Source organism: Sardina pilchardus, chromosome 7, assembly GCF_963854185.1.
Source record: "Sardina pilchardus chromosome 7, fSarPil1.1, whole genome shotgun sequence".
In the NCBI taxonomy this organism is placed as follows: Eukaryota; Metazoa; Chordata; class Actinopteri; order Clupeiformes; family Clupeidae; genus Sardina; species Sardina pilchardus.
The window spans coordinates 25,089,114-25,107,068 of record NC_085000.1 but is presented as its reverse complement, the minus strand read 5'-3'; the positions used below and the strand labels follow the sequence as shown (position 1 = coordinate 25,107,068).

At 42.5% G+C, this 17,955-nt stretch overlaps 2 protein-coding genes across 4 annotated transcripts; one reads left to right on the top strand and one right to left on the bottom strand.

The window, feature by feature from the left end:
* The first annotated feature begins 376 nt into the window (after positions 1-376).
* Positions 377-3,653, top strand: ppdpfa (pancreatic progenitor cell differentiation and proliferation factor a). 2 transcript variants are annotated; one of them, XM_062541465.1, is made up of 6 exons: positions 377-543; positions 1,015-1,101; positions 2,395-2,490; positions 2,645-2,722; positions 2,868-2,958; positions 3,134-3,653. In XM_062541465.1, exons 3-6 carry the CDS (start codon positions 2,436-2,438, stop codon positions 3,258-3,260), a joined length of 351 nt encoding a protein of 116 aa, XP_062397449.1. In that variant the 5' UTR covers positions 377-543; positions 1,015-1,101; positions 2,395-2,435; the 3' UTR covers positions 3,261-3,653. The 2 variants fall into 2 exon arrangements, with proteins under 2 accessions (XP_062397449.1, XP_062397448.1); XM_062541464.1 differs by lacking the exon at positions 1,015-1,101.
* Positions 3,654-9,421: 5,768 nt separating this feature from the next.
* LOC134086897 (protein-tyrosine kinase 6-like) lies at positions 9,422-15,942 on the bottom strand. Of its 2 annotated transcripts, none has more exons than XM_062540087.1 (8): positions 15,442-15,942; positions 14,109-14,230; positions 13,551-13,708; positions 12,729-12,897; positions 11,631-11,789; positions 10,687-10,868; positions 10,389-10,542; positions 9,422-10,167 (listed from the first exon to the last, which is right to left on the bottom strand). In XM_062540087.1, exons 1-8 carry the CDS (start codon positions 15,882-15,884, stop codon positions 9,986-9,988), a joined length of 1,569 nt encoding a protein of 522 aa, XP_062396071.1. In that variant the 5' UTR covers positions 15,885-15,942; the 3' UTR covers positions 9,422-9,985. The 2 variants fall into 2 exon arrangements, with proteins under 2 accessions (XP_062396071.1, XP_062396072.1); XM_062540088.1 differs by having other exon boundaries at positions 15,507-15,631.
* Between the last annotated feature and the right edge of the window lie 2,013 nt (positions 15,943-17,955).

Genomic DNA, 17,955 nt, shown 5'->3' with positions numbered 1-17,955 from the left:
TGTATTTCGTAGTGCTTTAAGGTCATGTTTTATTGAGAAAATGAGTCCCATTCATCACAACCATGATGAATAAAAAGGTTAGGCTACCATCAATTTAGAATGGTAATGAAAATAGCCCTGCCCAGCCCAGCAGTGGCCTCGGACACAATGTTGTCAAACACGCATGGGCTGCATGCAAAGGTTGTTTACGTGCTTCTCTCTGTCCTTGAATTTTCTCCCTACACAGAGCGACAGCTGGCTGCATTCCTCACGTTTGGCAACAGCTTCGTGCATGGAAGCTGACACGACAGTGCCTGTCTAGTCCTAGCGCCTCCCAGGAGGCGGATCGTAGCTTGACGTCATGTTAACCTAAGCTATAAAGTGGTTCATCCCACTGTACCATGTCAAACTTGTGGCTGAAGCTAAACAAGGACCTAACGGGTCTCACCTGACAAACTCATCAAATGGGCCCTGTCGCTTAGCGTTTACTCGCCTCATCTACCGACCGTCATCCTGAATCGCAATTGGTGTTCCTTCCACATCATCGCTCACCACATTTAAAAGGTAAGGAAGATATTTGAGTCAAGTGTGGGCTACTAGAATATTGGCGTGTGCATGGACCTGCAGGACCATGCTAAAGTTATTATAAGAACCAATTGTTGTCAATAGGTCTTTGTTTATGGGGCATAGCACTGGCCTACACAAATGTAATAAGAGGTCTTTCCATAAATGTTTTCGTGCGGACCTTACCTGGACAGCTTCATCTAGTAGCCTACTGAGACAGACAAGCAAATCGCTAAAGAAGGAACCGTGCATTTACGTATATCACTAGGCTATTGTAATTATTACAGTGCATGAAAATGCACTGTACTGTTATTATAGATTATAGTTTATACTGGCGTATCACTTTTTAGGCCTATGTGAAGAAGGTGTTCTCTTAAATTCTGAAGCTCAGTGATTTCTTTATAACAACTTAGCAGATTCGTCGGTTAAAACTAAGATACGCGTTGTTTTCTTTCTCTTGTTCTTTTTCAGTTCTTTATCATAGTATGAATATCATTAGACGAAGAAGTATATCAAGGTTAATTGACACGTTCTCTACCAGAAAAAGGTTGTTGTGAGGTAAGCATCCGAATGCAATCATGGCCTCAGTATGCCTGCTTGTGTCAACTGCCGTCGTCTCGTCCTCCTTGGCATCACAGGTACCGTCTCTGCTTCGCAAGCGTCACGTGTGTGCCCAGTTGTGCCAACGACTTTTAATGTTCGTGGCACGTGCGAAAGTGCGCCCCTTCCAGCCAACTGTGGGCAGTGTGATATCTAGCTGTTTTAAGGCGGTTTGGCTTTCATGCGCATGCTACTTCCCTGTAGATGTGAGAGCTGTCGGTTTATCCCTGAGAGGTGCGCTATGTGGCACAAACGGGTATTAGCCTTCCCGCGCGCACGGTATTAAAAGTCCGCCTCAATCTGGTATGACACCGGCGCTTTCCTGTCCCTCTCCTCAATGACAATTGGCCATGCAAAAGCACTCACTACATTTTCCCAATTCAATTGAAAAGGCACGGGGAAAATTGATGGGGGAAAAAAATGGAAGCCACTGTTTCTGAAGTAGACGGCTTTGGAGAATTTGTGCCTTGAGGGATATTTATACTTATCATGAAATTGTCTTTACTGTTAATGCTTGTAAAATGTCAAGGGTATTGTTGGAGCCCCAAATACTCTTGTCATGTAGGGGTGGTTCATACTGCAATGTATTATGCACAGTAGTTGGTTTTGCTCAATAGGCCTATACTGTACCTAATGATAGGAGCTTGTGCATGCATGTGCACGCACACACGCACGCACGCACCCACGCACCCATGCCCTGGCAGTAACTGGCTCCTAAGCTGTTGGCAGAAGTCTGAAGGGAAAATAGAATCCTTCTCCTGCTCCAGCTGTCTGCACATAAAACTAGAACTCAGGTTCTGTAGGAATGTGGAGAAGGCAGAGGCCATAGCGGCCCGGTGCCCTTAAAGCATTCACAAAACCCCATCCTCTCAAGGGCCTCCAACTCTTGAATGTTGCAGACTAACCTGATATGGTGGCTCCTTACAAAAGAGATACAACTCTGTGCTGTAATCCTTTTCTTACCTACAAAGCTGAAAGAATGTTGATAGAAGCCTTGTTAATGCCAGTCTGCTCTAGTGATGATGAATCAATAAAGCTTTGCATTATCCCTGCTCTGAAGACTGATTAAATTAGCCTACTGCAAATAAAACTCATGTTAAAGTCTTATATCCTCTGACGTGAGTTTCAACGCTGTTGCAACCTTTCCTTGTCTGCCTGAAAGACTTCAAATGTCTAGCCGTTACCTCATGTCTGTATCTCTTTGCTGTCATTTCCCAACACTGATGTGGGTCACTCTATTTTTGCCTACAGCTTTCCATCTTTGCGAGGTTGACGTAAAAGTTGCAGAAAAAATGGCAGCAATTCCATCCAGCGGATCTCTCATCGCCACCCATGACTACTACCGTAGTGAGTATGAGTCAGCAACAGTTATCCGTTACTTCACATCATTTTGATTACCCTGTAATATCTAGAAGTGACATTATAATGGGATTGAGTTACAGATATTATTAAGACTGAATTTGTACACATTCTCATGCATATTTTTCATACATTTTCACAGGGCGCATAGGATCAACATCTAGCAACAGTTCCTGTAGCAGTTCGGAGTATTCAGGGGAGGTCATTCCTCACCCACCAGGTAAGAGTGACAGCAAAGTCAATGCTAAGCTACATATTACTGAAAGTATACAGACTACTGAAATTATGGATTTCTAATTAGCGCACTACCATTTTGATTTTACTAAAGTTTCTGTACGTTAACTTATTTGCATTTCTTGTTTCAGGTGTAACCAGGCAGGACTCAGGCCACTGGTGGTCTTCCTTCTTCTTTGCAAAGGGCCAGCCTGGAATGCCCAACGCTGTCGACTCAAAGATGTAAGTCAACACGTAAATACTATGGAAACCTCTAGAGAGCCTGACTCTAGTCTAAAATGAATGTTGAAAGGGTGCCAGCCAGATAATACCATGACTCTAGTGGTAGTTACTACTGTATGTAACAACAGTGTAATGCAAGTTAATAGATCATTTGTCTTTCCTTGATGGTGTACAGGAACGGGACCTACACCGTATCCAATGGGCAGGTGACCTGCATAGCCAGGGAGATGGTGCTGAAGAGGCAGACCAGCGAGACCAGCGACTCTGGGAAGGCGGAGGCAGGAACTTCCCCCTCCCCGTGAGCCCACCACCCAAACACCACCACCCCTACCCCTCCCCACACCACCCGGGCCGGAACTCCTAACACACCCTGCTCCTGTTCTTGCCAGTTCACCCTGATCCCCAAGCTTGACCCTTGGTACTCCTAACCTTACCCATCCGTCAACCCCCAGATGCCATCTCCGGAAGATACAGGCGATGGTGGCTCTGTTTTAAATATTTGCTTTTTTTACTCTGTAGATAGACTATTGTAAAACTATTTGTAAGTATTTTTCCTTGGTTTTGTAATTACTATTAAAATGTGAAAGAGGCCAAAAAAGTTGTCATTTTGTGGCTTGAAGCCTGTAGAGCATAATGTGTTACTGTGCTCACATTGTCATCATGTTTGCATTGAATAAAGTTGCTTTTGAAGCTTATTCCTGCTTACCATGTTGTCTTTTCAAAACCTTCTAGTCTAGTCAAAGCAATAACCAGAGTGGCCAGGTTTCGACATTGATTTCTCTGATTATAGGCCTTATCATTTAATTAGGAAAGTCAGAATTTGCTTATAGTCTATTTTATTCACACCTCTAAAGCTACCATTACAAATATTAGATATTGGATCTGCAGACATGGCAGATCCAGGTCCAGTCAAATACAACATATGCCAATCTGCTTATTTTTACACTGGTTATAACCATGTTTCATTTGTATTAACTCTGAAGGTTTAACTATACACTAGCTGTAATAAAGTCAATACAGACAGTAATGTGAACAGTACTATTATTCCTGTATAATACACACTGATAATATATAAAAAATTAAACAACTCTGAAGGTTTAACTATACACTATAGGCTAATAAAGTCAATACATTTAGCATATTTTATTAACATTCTACTGAGTGGAGCACAGACAGTAATGTGAACAGTACTATTACTCCTGTAAGTATAATACACACTAATAATATAATAAATTTAGACAAATGATTCCTATATCCGTAATGGTTCAATTAAGCTGTTGTTGATCTACTTAATTAAGTTGTTGTTGATCTACTTTATTTCGCTATCACCTGTGTGCTACAATGACACAGACAAAACAATCTAATTGTACAGAGTGGCCCCTTATTCTGCCAGCTGGAGACACTGACTAACGTCAGCTTTGTTTTCCACTAGCCTTCACCCATCTGTTTGATTGAGCGGATAGTGCGTGGCTTTAAAGCTCCTGGACATGATTGAAATACCTAGTTAGCTAAGATGAGAGCCAAACTAGTCACTAATACCCTTTATATAACACCACACCTGCTGGTGAGACAGCCAGGAGCAAATAGCTGGGAGGCGAGGTGGGTGAATGGAGGGAGGTCAGTGTGTAAGGTCTTTCCACCAGAGAGGAAGAGGGAAATATATGGCAGAGGGAAGAAAAGTACATGCTATGCTATGCTATGCTATTTGGCATACAAATAAAAACTATACAATAATTAATTCAACAGTGAACAAATAAAAAAAACCCGTCTTTGCCAGTGCTGTGTCACATCTTAACAGTTAACACCATATCCTCAGGATTTACAAATTTGAAGTCTTTGCTACCTACAGTGAACATCATGATATTGCTATTGTTAACTCCCAGTACTATTTTGTAACTATTTTGTTACCAGTTGATTGAGGACTTGCTTTACATGAGACATATTCGGCAAAAGCCAGAAGAAATGCTGAATTTTGTATCAAAATGTTCCACTAAAAAACAAACAACCTTTGACAGCTTTAGTGGACAAGTTTCCATAGCACATGCTAGAACATCTATTTCACAAGATTCCTAGATACAATGATTAGATCAGGAAGAACGGCATTGCAACAGACTCAGGGCCGTTTGTGTTCTCTCGTTCACACATTTATATCTCCTTAATCTGTTATTATTTCCACTGCTAGGCCCTCACCCCAATCTTCCTTCCCTTTCAGTCTCAAACACATAATCCCTGGTTGTGCAACCTAGGGCTATGCTGTGCTTTCAGATAAGAGGCTGATGTGCAAACTGTTCCCACTAGTTTGTTTGTTGATCGGGAGCACATTGTGATACATTTCAGGTGAACCGTTATGGTTTTCCTACTGCAGGCCCAGTCTCGAAAAATGAAGAGCAGAGACCAGTGGCACATCCTGCTGCTCTTAAATGAAGGGCAATATGCCGTTGAATGGGAGGCCAAATAATTCAAAAGACTTCCATGCCAAAGCCCACCAAGAGACACTTAGTGTTCAGTCTCAGATACTTTCCATTATGATGCAAGAGGTAGCACCATATTCAGAGGGTGGAAGGTCATTTGAAAGGGCAAATGCATTTTTTCCTCGTATAAGAGAGGTCAAAGAGAGGACAAATGTCCACCGACCCTCGCTTAACCCTTCACTGTCCAATGTCCACTTCTCTTTCCGATGGACTACAACACACACAAGTGCCTTACATGTTGCTCCAAATACTTGAACTGAATAAAACTACATATTTGGGCTATATTTAAGTGTGTGATGAGACAAAGTCCACACCCCTGTTACACAGCAGTTCTGTGAACTAAACTCCTAAATCAATGACATGCTCTCCCTCATTATCCTCTATTTCTTCAAAACATGAGGGGAGATCAGCAAATACAGTAGGTTAACTCTGGTGTCCACATCATACATATAGCTTATAACTACTCTCTGGTTAATGTCACCAAATTCACACAATCTTACTGAGGAGATCAAAATCTATCTTCTATTGGGGGCCATATAGGGGGTAGTCTGAATAACAATAGCTTACAGGAAATTAACTGGCAACTGGTCATGGGTGTAATCTCAATTCCTTTAGAGTATTCCTTATTTTTGCCAATGTCTACCCATTGCTCACTAATGCTACCTTGTGTTTCACATGTATCAGAACAGCTCCTATTCTCAGCATCCACTCAGCAAGGCATTCCGGTGAAACTGGGGTGGGGGTGGGGGGGTCTTAACATGCACGTCGCACGTGTGTTTTGGGTGGCATCCTAAGGGGTTACTCGGTCACGTTGTGGCAGTGCCACGTGGCACGGTGATGCCCTGGGCATGTGAATGTGTGAATGTGAGTGGCCTCCCCTATCTGCATGCTAGATATGTGTTCTTATTTGGGAAGAGTGATCTCCTGGTTGTTAAAATGTGCAGATGAAAGCACCTCCATCACCTCTCACCCAGAAGAAGCATGTACTGACTGCATGGAAGAGCAACAACCTCTTAATGACTGAAATGCAATATTCATATTCATGTTTTCTCACTTTCATTTATGTAACTATTTCAGCTGTTATTAATCTATTTTGATGTTCAAAGCAAAAGAGTCAGACATGAAGCACCAAGCTTTAAGTCCACGTTTAACTCTAAGTTCCTGACAAATGTGGTTCCTTGTAGCCTACTGAGAGTGCCAGGATCATGTGAGTATACATCAACTGAAAAAAAACAGCACCTGGACTACAACAATATATTCTCAAGAGTATTTGAATGGGCTGCAGTCAAAACAAAGTCTGGCAGCCAATGAAAGCTAACAGTTATCAGAACAGGAATTTGTTGGTCACTGTATCAATATTCTTTCACTGTGACAAGAAGCATCACATTATGATTTAACAAAAAAAAACAACAGCAATAATCAACTTTGCTCAACACCTTTTGATGTTGAACTATTTGTGTGTTTGTCTATCCTGTTTATTGCTGCTTGGCAACAGGTGAAAAACAGCTCTCATATCTCCAACATTCTCTTTCTCTCTCATACACACACACACACACACACACACACACACACACACACACACACACACATTCACACTGCTTCGCCAACCTTAAAACACGTGTTCACCTTTATACAGGGTAACCTCAGAGTCCCTGTCTAGGCCTATATGACAAAAAAAAATTGAGGGCTCTGATTGGTACAGGTATTCTAGTCAAACCTGCACGGCAGGCTGGAGAAGTCCCCGTCTGTCTCGGTGAGGCGCACCCAATGACTCTGAATGAAGGGAAACGGGGAGAAATTCCCGGATTTTGACAACAACTCCACGTAACCGTGTGAAAGGTGAAAGCTTTTTTTAGGGCTTAAGAGTTTTAGGGAATAACTTGCTGTCATGAACTATTCTAATCACTATCAATACACTTTGTATTTTCTTCTGTTTTGTCTACTTACAGGATGAGACTTTTAGTAGATATATGTTATGAAAAAGATATCAATTGAAATATTGAGATAAGAGGAACACGGTGACCCTATTTGACCCACTGAACAATATTAAAAGAGCTGTCAGCTTATGACCAAGGTGTGTGTGTCAGAGTAAGTAGCTATGACTGACATAACCGGGTGACTCATCAGACTCGTGTCCATTTCCCCCTCTTCCCATCCTACGGACTGAACGCTCTTCCAGAACGCACCAGCAGGTGCAGTGTGTCCAGTGGTGTGTTGGTCATCGGGCATACAGGGACAAATCTAGATAGATAGATAGATAGATAGATAGATAGATAGATGGATAGATAGACAGATAGATAGATAGATAGATAGATAGATAGATAGAAATCTCTGGTGGACTGCCACATTCGTAAGCCCCTGGATGTTCAACATAAGTTAGAAACTACTGTAGTAGCCCACTAGCCCTGTCTCTCTCATTACTACTACAGTACAGTAGCTCTCTGGTTGGTGATCTCAGACAAGCCCCGAGATGCATTTCTTCCCCCCGCAGAGTCGTTTTCCACAACGCTTCATCGGGGCCATGGGGGTAAATGAGGAATCTGGGGCAAATTTTGGGGGCCAGGGGGATGGTGGGGGGGGGGGTGCCAACATCGTGGCGGCTGCTGTCTTCTGTTGCCCCGTTGTGGCACTGTGACATATTTAACTCACGCCGCAGCGAGAGCTCACAAAACATTATACTCACTCTCCTTGCCTGTGGGAGCTCTCAAAACATATACTCACTCTCCTACCGGCCTGTGAGGAAGACCCAGGGCCTCCTGGTTTGAAAAAAGGTTACCCAACTCCTAAGCCTTACTCTTAACCTTTCCCAAGCTGGACTCCTCCAAGTGTCTGGTTACTTGCTGGTCAGTGGTCAGGGAGGAGATGGAGCCAAGGGAGAATATTACTGGAAGTAACCTAAGCCAATTAAAGTCGAAAAGTAACATTTACACCGTTCCATTTCTGGCGAGGTGCTGAGACGGGTTTATCTGGCTGCCCGCTGTATTAAAAGCAACAGCCCAGCCGAGGGTCTATTTTTGGTGCAGCATGCATAGGGGGCATGCACAAAGCATGGTCATGTGACCATCTGGTTCTGGGACTGTGCGTGTGAGCCAGCAGAGCAATGAGAGAAAGAGAGGCAGGTCTGCATGACAACATCTCAATAGTAAAAAGAAATGATGAAATGGGCCATGCTAAAACATTTCACAAGCAACATTGTAATTGTAGATGGTTTCAAGGACTTTGTTATCAATCTGCGTCAAGATTCACTATTTGTACACTTTGTTATAAATCACTATCAGCATTCACAATTATTGTGCTAATACTAGGCCAAGGGTACTACAAGGCTTTGCAATTATAGCAGTATGCTTTATTCTTGTCATGTCATCATAGTGTCAAGTGTGAAACACAAGCTTTATCTTGTTGAAACAGTATCTATCTACATCTATCTATCTTAAGCTGTCATTTCTTTTTAATCTTCTTGTTTTAACTATAATTGGAACATGAGCTAGGGGCAATGACATGTGCCAGGCTCTGGATTGAGCTATTTGCTTGGATTGGATAAAGACTCCTCTCTAGTGACACCCTGTTGCCAAAGCAGGCCACTGCAGCCTTGTGGTGAAGAGTGGAAAAACCCATTCGATCCAAGCGATTGGGAAATGTCTTGAGCCTCAACCACAGGGCAACATATCAGGTTCTTCCCTCACGTTTGCCAGAAGCATCTGAGACTGGCAGCACTGCACGCAAGCATGACCCCCAGATGAGAACATGGCAGTGTCAGTGGTCTAGGTATTCCCCTGTTTGTTAGCGGGAGGAGGGCGTTGGCAAAAACATCACCTGGGACACTCCACACCAAATCTGGGCCCACAACAGCAAATACACAGCACGTACTTTACTTGTTTACAAGTACAGCTATTTTCTGAGGTTGTTTATAATGTGTGGCACTGGCACTGTAATAATGTGTGCCATTGGCAGGAAATCAGACTGAATGAAGAGGAAAAGCACATACAATAATGACAGCTATAAAATCAATTCATTCATTATCAAGGCCCCATTTCAGACAGCAGTGGCTCAAAGGTGGCCTACCTTCTGTTAATATATTACACAAGCAGTATAAACACTTATGACTTATTCAGAGGGTTCTCAATTAAAAGGTAGTGAAAAGAAGATCACTGTAATGATAATCACAATAAAATCATTATATAATATATATAATAATAATTCTTAACACATTCTGGTAATACTAATTCAGAACTAATTCAAGTCACATTATGTTTCCGGAAAAACATTGTTCACATGTTCCAGAGGCATTCTCAAGCAGATCCAAAGAGCACTACATGTCACATCATCTTCAGTCCACTGAAAGGAATGTGCCACAGTCGTTTGACAAGTTGATGTCACGTATGTTTCTGCCACAGAGCCCACATGGCACCACCACCCCAGTTCTTAAACTCACTTGTGTCCCGTCTCCAACTGCTGCCACCGTGTGGTTGCTCCCGAGCTGTGTCTGCATCCTGCTCTGTCTCTAACTCATCACTGCCCCCTACTGCCTCCGGATCGTCAACACAGCTCTATGGGATTCACTCATCGTAGGAACGTGTGGACTGCAAATCGGATCGGAGCTCCTTAAATTTGGGTCGTTCCTCTGGTGACCAGCCCCAGCATTTCTGCATGATGTCATAAATGGGCCTTGAACATTTGGATGGGCGTGGCATCCGATATCCGCTGGTGATGAGCTCGAATATCTGATGGTTTGAATAAGCTGCAAGACACAAACAACAGAGCTGAAGTGTTGGGCTTATGTCCTGTATCATGTATTATCTATCTATCTATCTATCTACAGTATCCATCTATATATATATCTTTCTATCTCTCTGTCTGTGTCCATGTCTGTCAACAAAAATAACTCCCAACACTACTGTACTGAAATACGTATCAGACACATGCATACAGCTACACTACCATGCTGGTGCAAACAATTACTTGGGTATGGATGGCCTCCATAAGTGAAGATTTCAAAGAGCAGTATTCCAAACGACCAGACATCTGATTTGTGCGAGAATTTTCCGTGGCTGATGGCTTCCGGAGCAGTCCACTTATACGGGATGGTCTTGTCATCCGAAACATAAAATGGCTCCTGAGGTCAAATGTTGAGATAAAAAAGGTAATTCATTGTACAGGTTTAACACTAAATGTATAGGTTTAACATAAATATATAGTGCTTTTATTTTATGCAACAAAGAAACAAAAAGAGCGACTGAAAGTTTGTCCGTCGGACGACCTTGATGACTCGAGCGAGGCCGAAGTCTGCCACTTTGCAGATGTTTCCCTCTCCCACCAGAACGTTCCGCGCGGCCAGGTCACGGTGGATGCTGCTCTCTGACTCGAGGTAGGCCATGCCATCGGACACCTGAATGGCCATGTCCGTCAGGGAGAGTAAGTCCATATTCTGTCCCTCTGGATCTGCAACAGAGACAGAGATACCTGAATGATTACACCCAGTCAAATGTTACCAAAATCAATTCTTAAATACTTACAGAGAAGTTGAACTATACGTCAGAGGTTCCCAAATTTAGATCTGCTGAGGCCCAATTTCAATTCTGAAAATCTTCTGCGGCCCACCTATAGATATCATTAATGGCAAGCTAGCTGGAACCTGTTTTGAAACCTCTTTTTCTATCTAACGCGTGGATGTTCAAGATGTGTTCCCAATTGCAGTTAGATCAAGTTAGATCTGCTACATGGTAGAGATCCGTTCATTGGGCGCCACGGATGTCTATCAAATGCGCATAGCTCACCCAACTCGTTTGTATGCAACGCTAAGGGCTGCCGTAAATCCTTTGGCGTCGAATGTAGACGCAAGAGGGCAACGGAAACTTCTCGGATGTTCTGTGATTGGTTCGCCAACATCAGGCGAACATTTGGGCGTTAGTTTCCAGACTGGCTTAGCAGCGGGATTGAAATCACCGCGCAAGGCAGTATGGGAAAACCCAGGCTAACTAGTTTATGTAGTTTATGGTAACTTGTCAGTGCCATCAGAATGTCTTTGCACCCCTCACACCGTCCTGAATGGATAAAACCGGAAACTGAGCATACAACCAGAAACTGAACAACTGGACTCTAAATTGGATCAGTGGACATCATGGCAAACAGTGCCACATCCCACTGACACAAGATAGCACTGAAGCTTAAAGGGGTTAAAGGAAGGAGGAGGGGGGCAACTACCTCTGAGGAAGAGCTGCAGGTTGCCCTTCGCCATGAGCTCGGTGATGATGTAGAAGGGCATGGCTTCGGTGCTGATGGCAAAGAGTGAGATGAGGTGCTTGTGGCGGAGCTTCTTCAGAATCTGTGCCTCCAGATGGAACTCACGGTGGTCCAGGTCATCTGACACACAACCGAGAAAGAAAGCAGGAGGAGAGCAGGAGATCAAGACAAGTCAGAGAAGTTCTATTCATCTGAGCTCTTCAACGCATCAAGTCTATATTTATGTTATCAGTGTGGTAAAATATAAAATCTATTTAGCACAGTTGTAGCCAATGGTGTCAGTTTCGGTGTATCTGATATAAGATGGGTTGAAGGCAACTCATTCATATTTATATCTTCAGTGCTTCTTGTTATCACTGTGAGTTTCATATAGACATTTGAAATCATGAAATTGATATATCAAAGTATATACAGTCAGAAAATACAAACTGATTTGAACTTGACACAAAACTCATTCCATAGTAAGTTCTGTTTCAATGTCTTTTATACCCCAAGATAACTACAACTAGACCTTTTATGAGATTCTGTACCTTCCAACCTCAACTTTACGGTCTGTGCTTGAAAAAGAAGTATTTCATCCACCCACATATCTCAAGCAAGCATGAAGAAAGATGACATTGAATGATGTTGGTTATAGTAGGAGTAATAGTAGGTTGGTTAGTAGGAGCTACTGAAAGACAGGGGGGACTGGAAAGTCTGCATTACTCCCGGTCAGGTTTCAACAAACATGGAAAAAATGACACACATGGTGTCTTGTCATCAGCATACTGCGCTCTCACATACTCTCTCTTTACTAATCACAATGTAGTGCTCCCACATCTAATATAACTACTCAATTTAATCTCAGACTCAAGTCATATGATCTGTGCAGATTAGACAAGAAGTGGTAAAGAATTGACAAGTCACAATTATGACATGTAAAATCTGTGTTATGCACTTCAGATGTACCACACAAACACACACACACACACACACACACACACACACACACACACACACACACACACATACACATTTAAGCAAATTCACACACACAGTATATCCATACAACTGACATACCATTTTTCTTCAGGACCTTGATAGCAACATTGGCAACATCTTTCCACTTTCCACGGTACACTTCAGCAAAGTGACCTGAGCCCAGCATCTCTCCAAGAGTGAACTCGGTCTTGGGACGTTCCCAGTTCTCCACTGTTATATGGGAAAGATCCTGTGGCTCTGGCTTCATCTGTCAACATACACAACATGATACTGTGACGACTTACAGTACATGTGAGACATGAGGAAAGAGATTTCTGATTAAATCTGCCTTTCGTAATCATGACTCATTGATGTTTACAGAAGGCATTGTTTTTCCCAGAATGTACGGTATTCCTGACCTGTTTATAGCTATTGCTCGAGTGCTAGTGGCAAAGTCACCAGTTCTGTTGCTATCCTTCCCTTCATGACAGATGGCTATCAGTAAAGAAATGAGGGCCAATGTTGCATCTGACCTCATCTTTTTCATTACAGCAGCCTCCATGTTACTGTATGTGCTCCCTTACTGCAGGTTGCAGGTTGATGTCAAGACTAACATTCAACCACAATGTTCAACCACAGCCACAATCAAGGCCTAATATGCCCCCCACCCCCTCCGCCACAGACACACACACACACAAACACATCTAAACACACACACACACACACACACGTTCCCACGTAAGCGCAGCCGGGTAACTAGAAGTAGTGTTAGGGGGCTAGTAGGGTGAGTTCCGTGTAAGAAAATACACAAGTTTTGTGTTCCCACATACAGCCACCCGTTTGATTTCCGTTTGACATCCGGATGTCTAGCTCATGTGGGAAAGGGACTACACACACACACACACACACACACAGTCTTACCCGGACACAGGCCTCTGTAATCTGGATGGTGGACAGCAAGTTGCTTCTGTAGTGCGTCACCAGGGCCGCCACATCTGGGAACACCCGATTGGCCACCACATAGAACCCTCCCCCTCCCTGCAAGATCTGGAAATGCTTCGCCTTATCATCAGCCTTCACTGCAAGGGTGCAAAAAACAAAACAAAAAAACATGACTGCTACACGTGTGAATGGGCAAGATCTACAGGCCTAGACTGAGAAGTGAGGCTCAAAGGAGGCCTAATTGATCTAATTGATGCTATAATGATTCAAAAGCAAAAGGTCAGTGGTTGCTGTATCATGATACTGTAATCAGGGTCACAGAAGACATGAAAGGACATATTGCATGACAATAAAATGCGCTGATCCACGCACGTTTACTGTAAATGTAGAGCAATATTAACAGTTTACGGTAGTTTGATAATGTCTGATAAGATCTACAAAGAGCCCCTTTTGTTACTCATTACTGACATTTGCTGGAAAGCCATTGACTGTTTACTGTATACTCTTATGCTTTATGAAGTGGAAAGTCCAAAGTACCAGATAAGACATATCCCACATCATCCTTCTCACTGCGTCGTACCAGGAATGCACCTTCAGGATTTGTAGAAGTGATAAGGAGGTTTTGGGTCTCAAACCGACTTAGCTTTCCAAAATACCACCTGGGAAATACATCACAAGTTTAAACTAGTCAAAGTTACAGTGATTAAACATTATGTGACAATGAAGCCGTCCTCTTGAGGATTTAACTTCACCTTAGCAATTGCAAAATATTGTAAATTCTGAAATGTTCTACATTGTAATTTTTTTTAATCTGCAGGCAATACTCTACAATAACAAAATACACACAAAATACACACGCAATAACAAAAAGTGTTTCTTTCTCAATTAGTATTCGGATCCTTCACTTAATAGTTGGCTAAAGCACTTTTGTGAGTAATAACAGCCCCAATAAAAAGTTTAGCACTCTTTTCTTTTCTTGGCTGAATCATTCAAGCTCAACCAACTTGAACTGCATAGGTGTAGCCATTTCCAGGCCTCTCCAGATGCTTCAGGTTGGTGTCTTGTTGAAATGTAAACATTCACCCCATGCTGAGCAGCTGGAGGTTTTCACTCATGATTGCTCTATATCTTTCTGCAGCCATCGTTCCCTCTCTCCTGACCAATCCCCGACACAGTCAAGCACCGATAGTTGCCCATCTGTAAGGTTCTCTTGTGTTGGCTCTTCAGCCTCAATTATTCTGTTTGGTTGGGCAAACTGTTGATGGTTCTACATTTCTTTAATTTGAGAATGATGAAGGCTATAGACGCTCTTGGGCACTTCTGATGCTGCACATTTTTATTGTATCTTTCCCAAGAACTCTGTGTTCCTGACACAATTCCTGTGAATTCCTAATTCACAGAGGGAAGAGAAGATTTTATTCCCTCTGTCCATAATTAATAACCACTAGTCTGCATATAGCTGTGTAGTCAGACTTTCATTATTTGCTAACCTTATGACTACCAAATTATTACCAACGCCCAATAGACACATATTTATTACATCAATTTGCATTGTCAGCTGCAGATGCTGTATCAGGACAGTCTTGATAATGAGCTGTATATCTTTTTTTCTCTCATAATGTAAGGCTATCCGAAGACTGCGTGGAAAAAGGACCTCGTATCCTCGATGGCGAATATGGGCATGAATAGCGTAATCAGTTTTGGATGGTCCATACAGATAGTCATTCAATTGTGCAAAATTCTGAGTGATTTGGACATACCCCATATTTGACTTTTTAAGGAAAAACAACACCACTTATAATAGTCATTGGCCTATCGTGTCGTAAAAAAATAACCACACTAGAACTAAATTGAAACAGAATTTACTCACGGCTGAGATTCTAATGTCTCTCCTTTAACAAGATAATTATAGGGTACAACACCGCTGGCCACCACCTGTCCATTGACGAGTTTCTCCGCTTTCCACCAGTCCCCCGACCGCTCTGTAACTCTGAACAAGTCGTTCGTCTCAAAAGACAATTCCTCCCCTGCCCGCGCATCGAATGGCCACAGCGCCTTGTAGATGCCTACAGTATCATCCGATGGTGGCAGTGGCAGCGGCTTCACTTGCTTTGTGGAGTTGTGAGGGAAATACTTAATGGGTTCAGGCTCTTCCTCGGCGTCTTCCTCTCCATACTCTGACTCTGAACATGCAAAACTGTTGTTGTCTCTGCCATTTGCCTCAGGGTTGTCTCCGTTTTCTCCGTCTTTTTTATGTTTCCAGGGAGGACAATTTGAACAAAAATCACGTATTGTTGTCAAGTTAAAAGGCATATTGCTAGTGCATGGTCCACACGCACTCTCCTGGATTGACAGACTCGGAGGTGTCAACTGACAAGTGCCGGGCGTCTCTTAAAAGGCGGACAGGGGTGGAATCCATGCGATAGGTAAGCGTAACATCACTGAAACCAGGAAATGAACCTGGCAAGTTATAAATAGACTGAGGGCATGTACCATAGGCTACTGTCTTCACTAGTCCTCTTCACTTCGGACCAATGTAGCCAACTACGTCTCATTTAGCAATAGTCTAACCCTCACAAAACATGTAGGCTACTGCAGAGCGGTACAAAACATGACCGCTGTCCAAATCTGCACTCTCTCTAGACAAAAATAAATCACGCTTGCCAATTGATGTCTATATCCTACTCAAATGTTTGTGTAAATGAATGGGTGCATAGCGTGTGTTTGTTTGTGGGGTGGTGGTAATGGGGTGTGTGTGTGGGTGTGTGTGTGTGTGTGTGTGTGTGTGCGCGCGCGCCTGCTTGCATGCATGTGTGTGTGTGTGTGTGTGTGTGTGTGGGGAGGGGGGGGTGGAGGTGTGTGTGTGTGTGTGTGTCTTTATTTGTGTGTGTGCATGTATGTGTGTGTGTATTTTTGTCTGTGTGTGTAGCTGATCTTTTTTTTTATTTATTTTTTTTAATATAATTTTGTGCAGTTTTGAACATGTCAGCCAAAGATACCTGTGATTACAATGCCTCGTTTTTGCTTTTAATTTTTTAACCAGGTGTGCTATACCTCAAATAGGGGATAGGGGATGGGTTGACATGGCCCCTTAAGACCAACATACAAAAAAAAGGTTGGTTATCCAAGGCCCTACGGTTCTCGAGATATTCATAGAAAAGTGTCTCCCCTCTACCCTCCTTTCTGGGGTCCCGGTGCAGCGGGTGAGCGATGGATCTAAACGATCCAACAACAGTCCCATATCCTTGTGGAGCTACATGCCCATACAGTTTCATGCAGCCCAGTCTTTCAGTGTCCCAGGAATCGCTGATGGAAATTCATTGAGGAAAAACAAATTATATAAATTCTCTTAAAACAAATCAAACCCCTATGATGAAAGTGAACTAAAGTGTTTGTACCCAAATACTTAGTTAATCTTATTAAATCCAAATGTCTTTACTTAATGTTATGTCTAGATGTATAATTACAATGTATTAGACTAACAAGCAGAAACTAATAATGTATATCATAAATATACTATCTTAATGACATGTGAGATTATAGACAGACTTTGTACACACCAAAAATCATCCCCTAAACACACACACACACACACACACACACACACACACACACACACACACACACACACACACACACACACACACACACACGCAGAAAAAAACGCAGGTGGAAGCATGTTTCCATTGGATATCTCAGGGCACTGTTTTATTCATTTACTCAGCTTTGTGACAGACACCTCACAAGGAAAGAACCTAGCAATGCTGCGGCTGTTGGGAAACCAACAAGTTTACTGTAGCGTCGACATCACACTGAAAAGTCAAAGTGTCACCTCAGAAAGGGTAGGAGTCTCTCATTTAAAGTGATATGTAGGAGGCAGACCATTTTTCAGCCTCTTTTTGTTTTGTTTTTTTTTCTTCTTCTTTACATGGAACAAACAGACATGAATCTTCCCGCCATTTTTCGCATCACATATATTTATATTTATATATATTTATATTTATCAACACTTTTCTAAAGAATTAAAATATTCAGCCACAAGTACTGGAAAAAAATGTTTCACTTTTAAATCACAATAATAAATATAAAAAAGGAACAATAGTAAATCCAATACAAATGACATGGAATCCGAGAGAGAACGTGGACTGTTAAGTCAAGACAAATGTGCCTCGATATAAAACAAACTCAGAGATTCAACATTTCCTGAGGTTCTTGTGTTCCCCTGTTAAGACTATCCGAGGGAGGGAAATGGCTTTTACATCACTAAGGAGCTTTTACAAGAGGTCAAAGCGCACCCCAGGACATGCCTCTGCCGCGGCATCTACAAACCCAGGAAAAAGCTTTGGTCTGACATGCAGAAAGAGAGAGACAATGATCCTTTGAA

Coding starts and splice junctions, on each gene's coding strand:
- ppdpfa (XM_062541464.1), top strand. CDS start 2,436: ATGGCAGCAATTCCATCCAGCGGATCTCTCATCGCCACCCATGACTAC. Junction 2,491..2,644: donor CACCCATGACTACTACCGTA/GTGAGTATGAGT, acceptor ACATTTTCACAG/GGCGCATAGGATCAACATCT. Junction 2,959..3,133: donor AACGCTGTCGACTCAAAGAT/GTAAGTCAACAC, acceptor GATGGTGTACAG/GAACGGGACCTACACCGTAT.
- LOC134086897 (XM_062540087.1), bottom strand. CDS start 15,884: ATGCCTTTTAACTTGACAACAATACGTGATTTTTGTTCAAATTGTCCT. Junction 14,231..15,441: donor GAGACATTAGAATCTCAGCC/GTGAGTAAATTC, acceptor TGTATTTCCCAG/GTGGTATTTTGGAAAGCTAA. Junction 10,869..11,630: donor CCTGCAGCTCTTCCTCAGAG/GTAGTTGCCCCC, acceptor TCTCTGTTGCAG/ATCCAGAGGGACAGAATATG.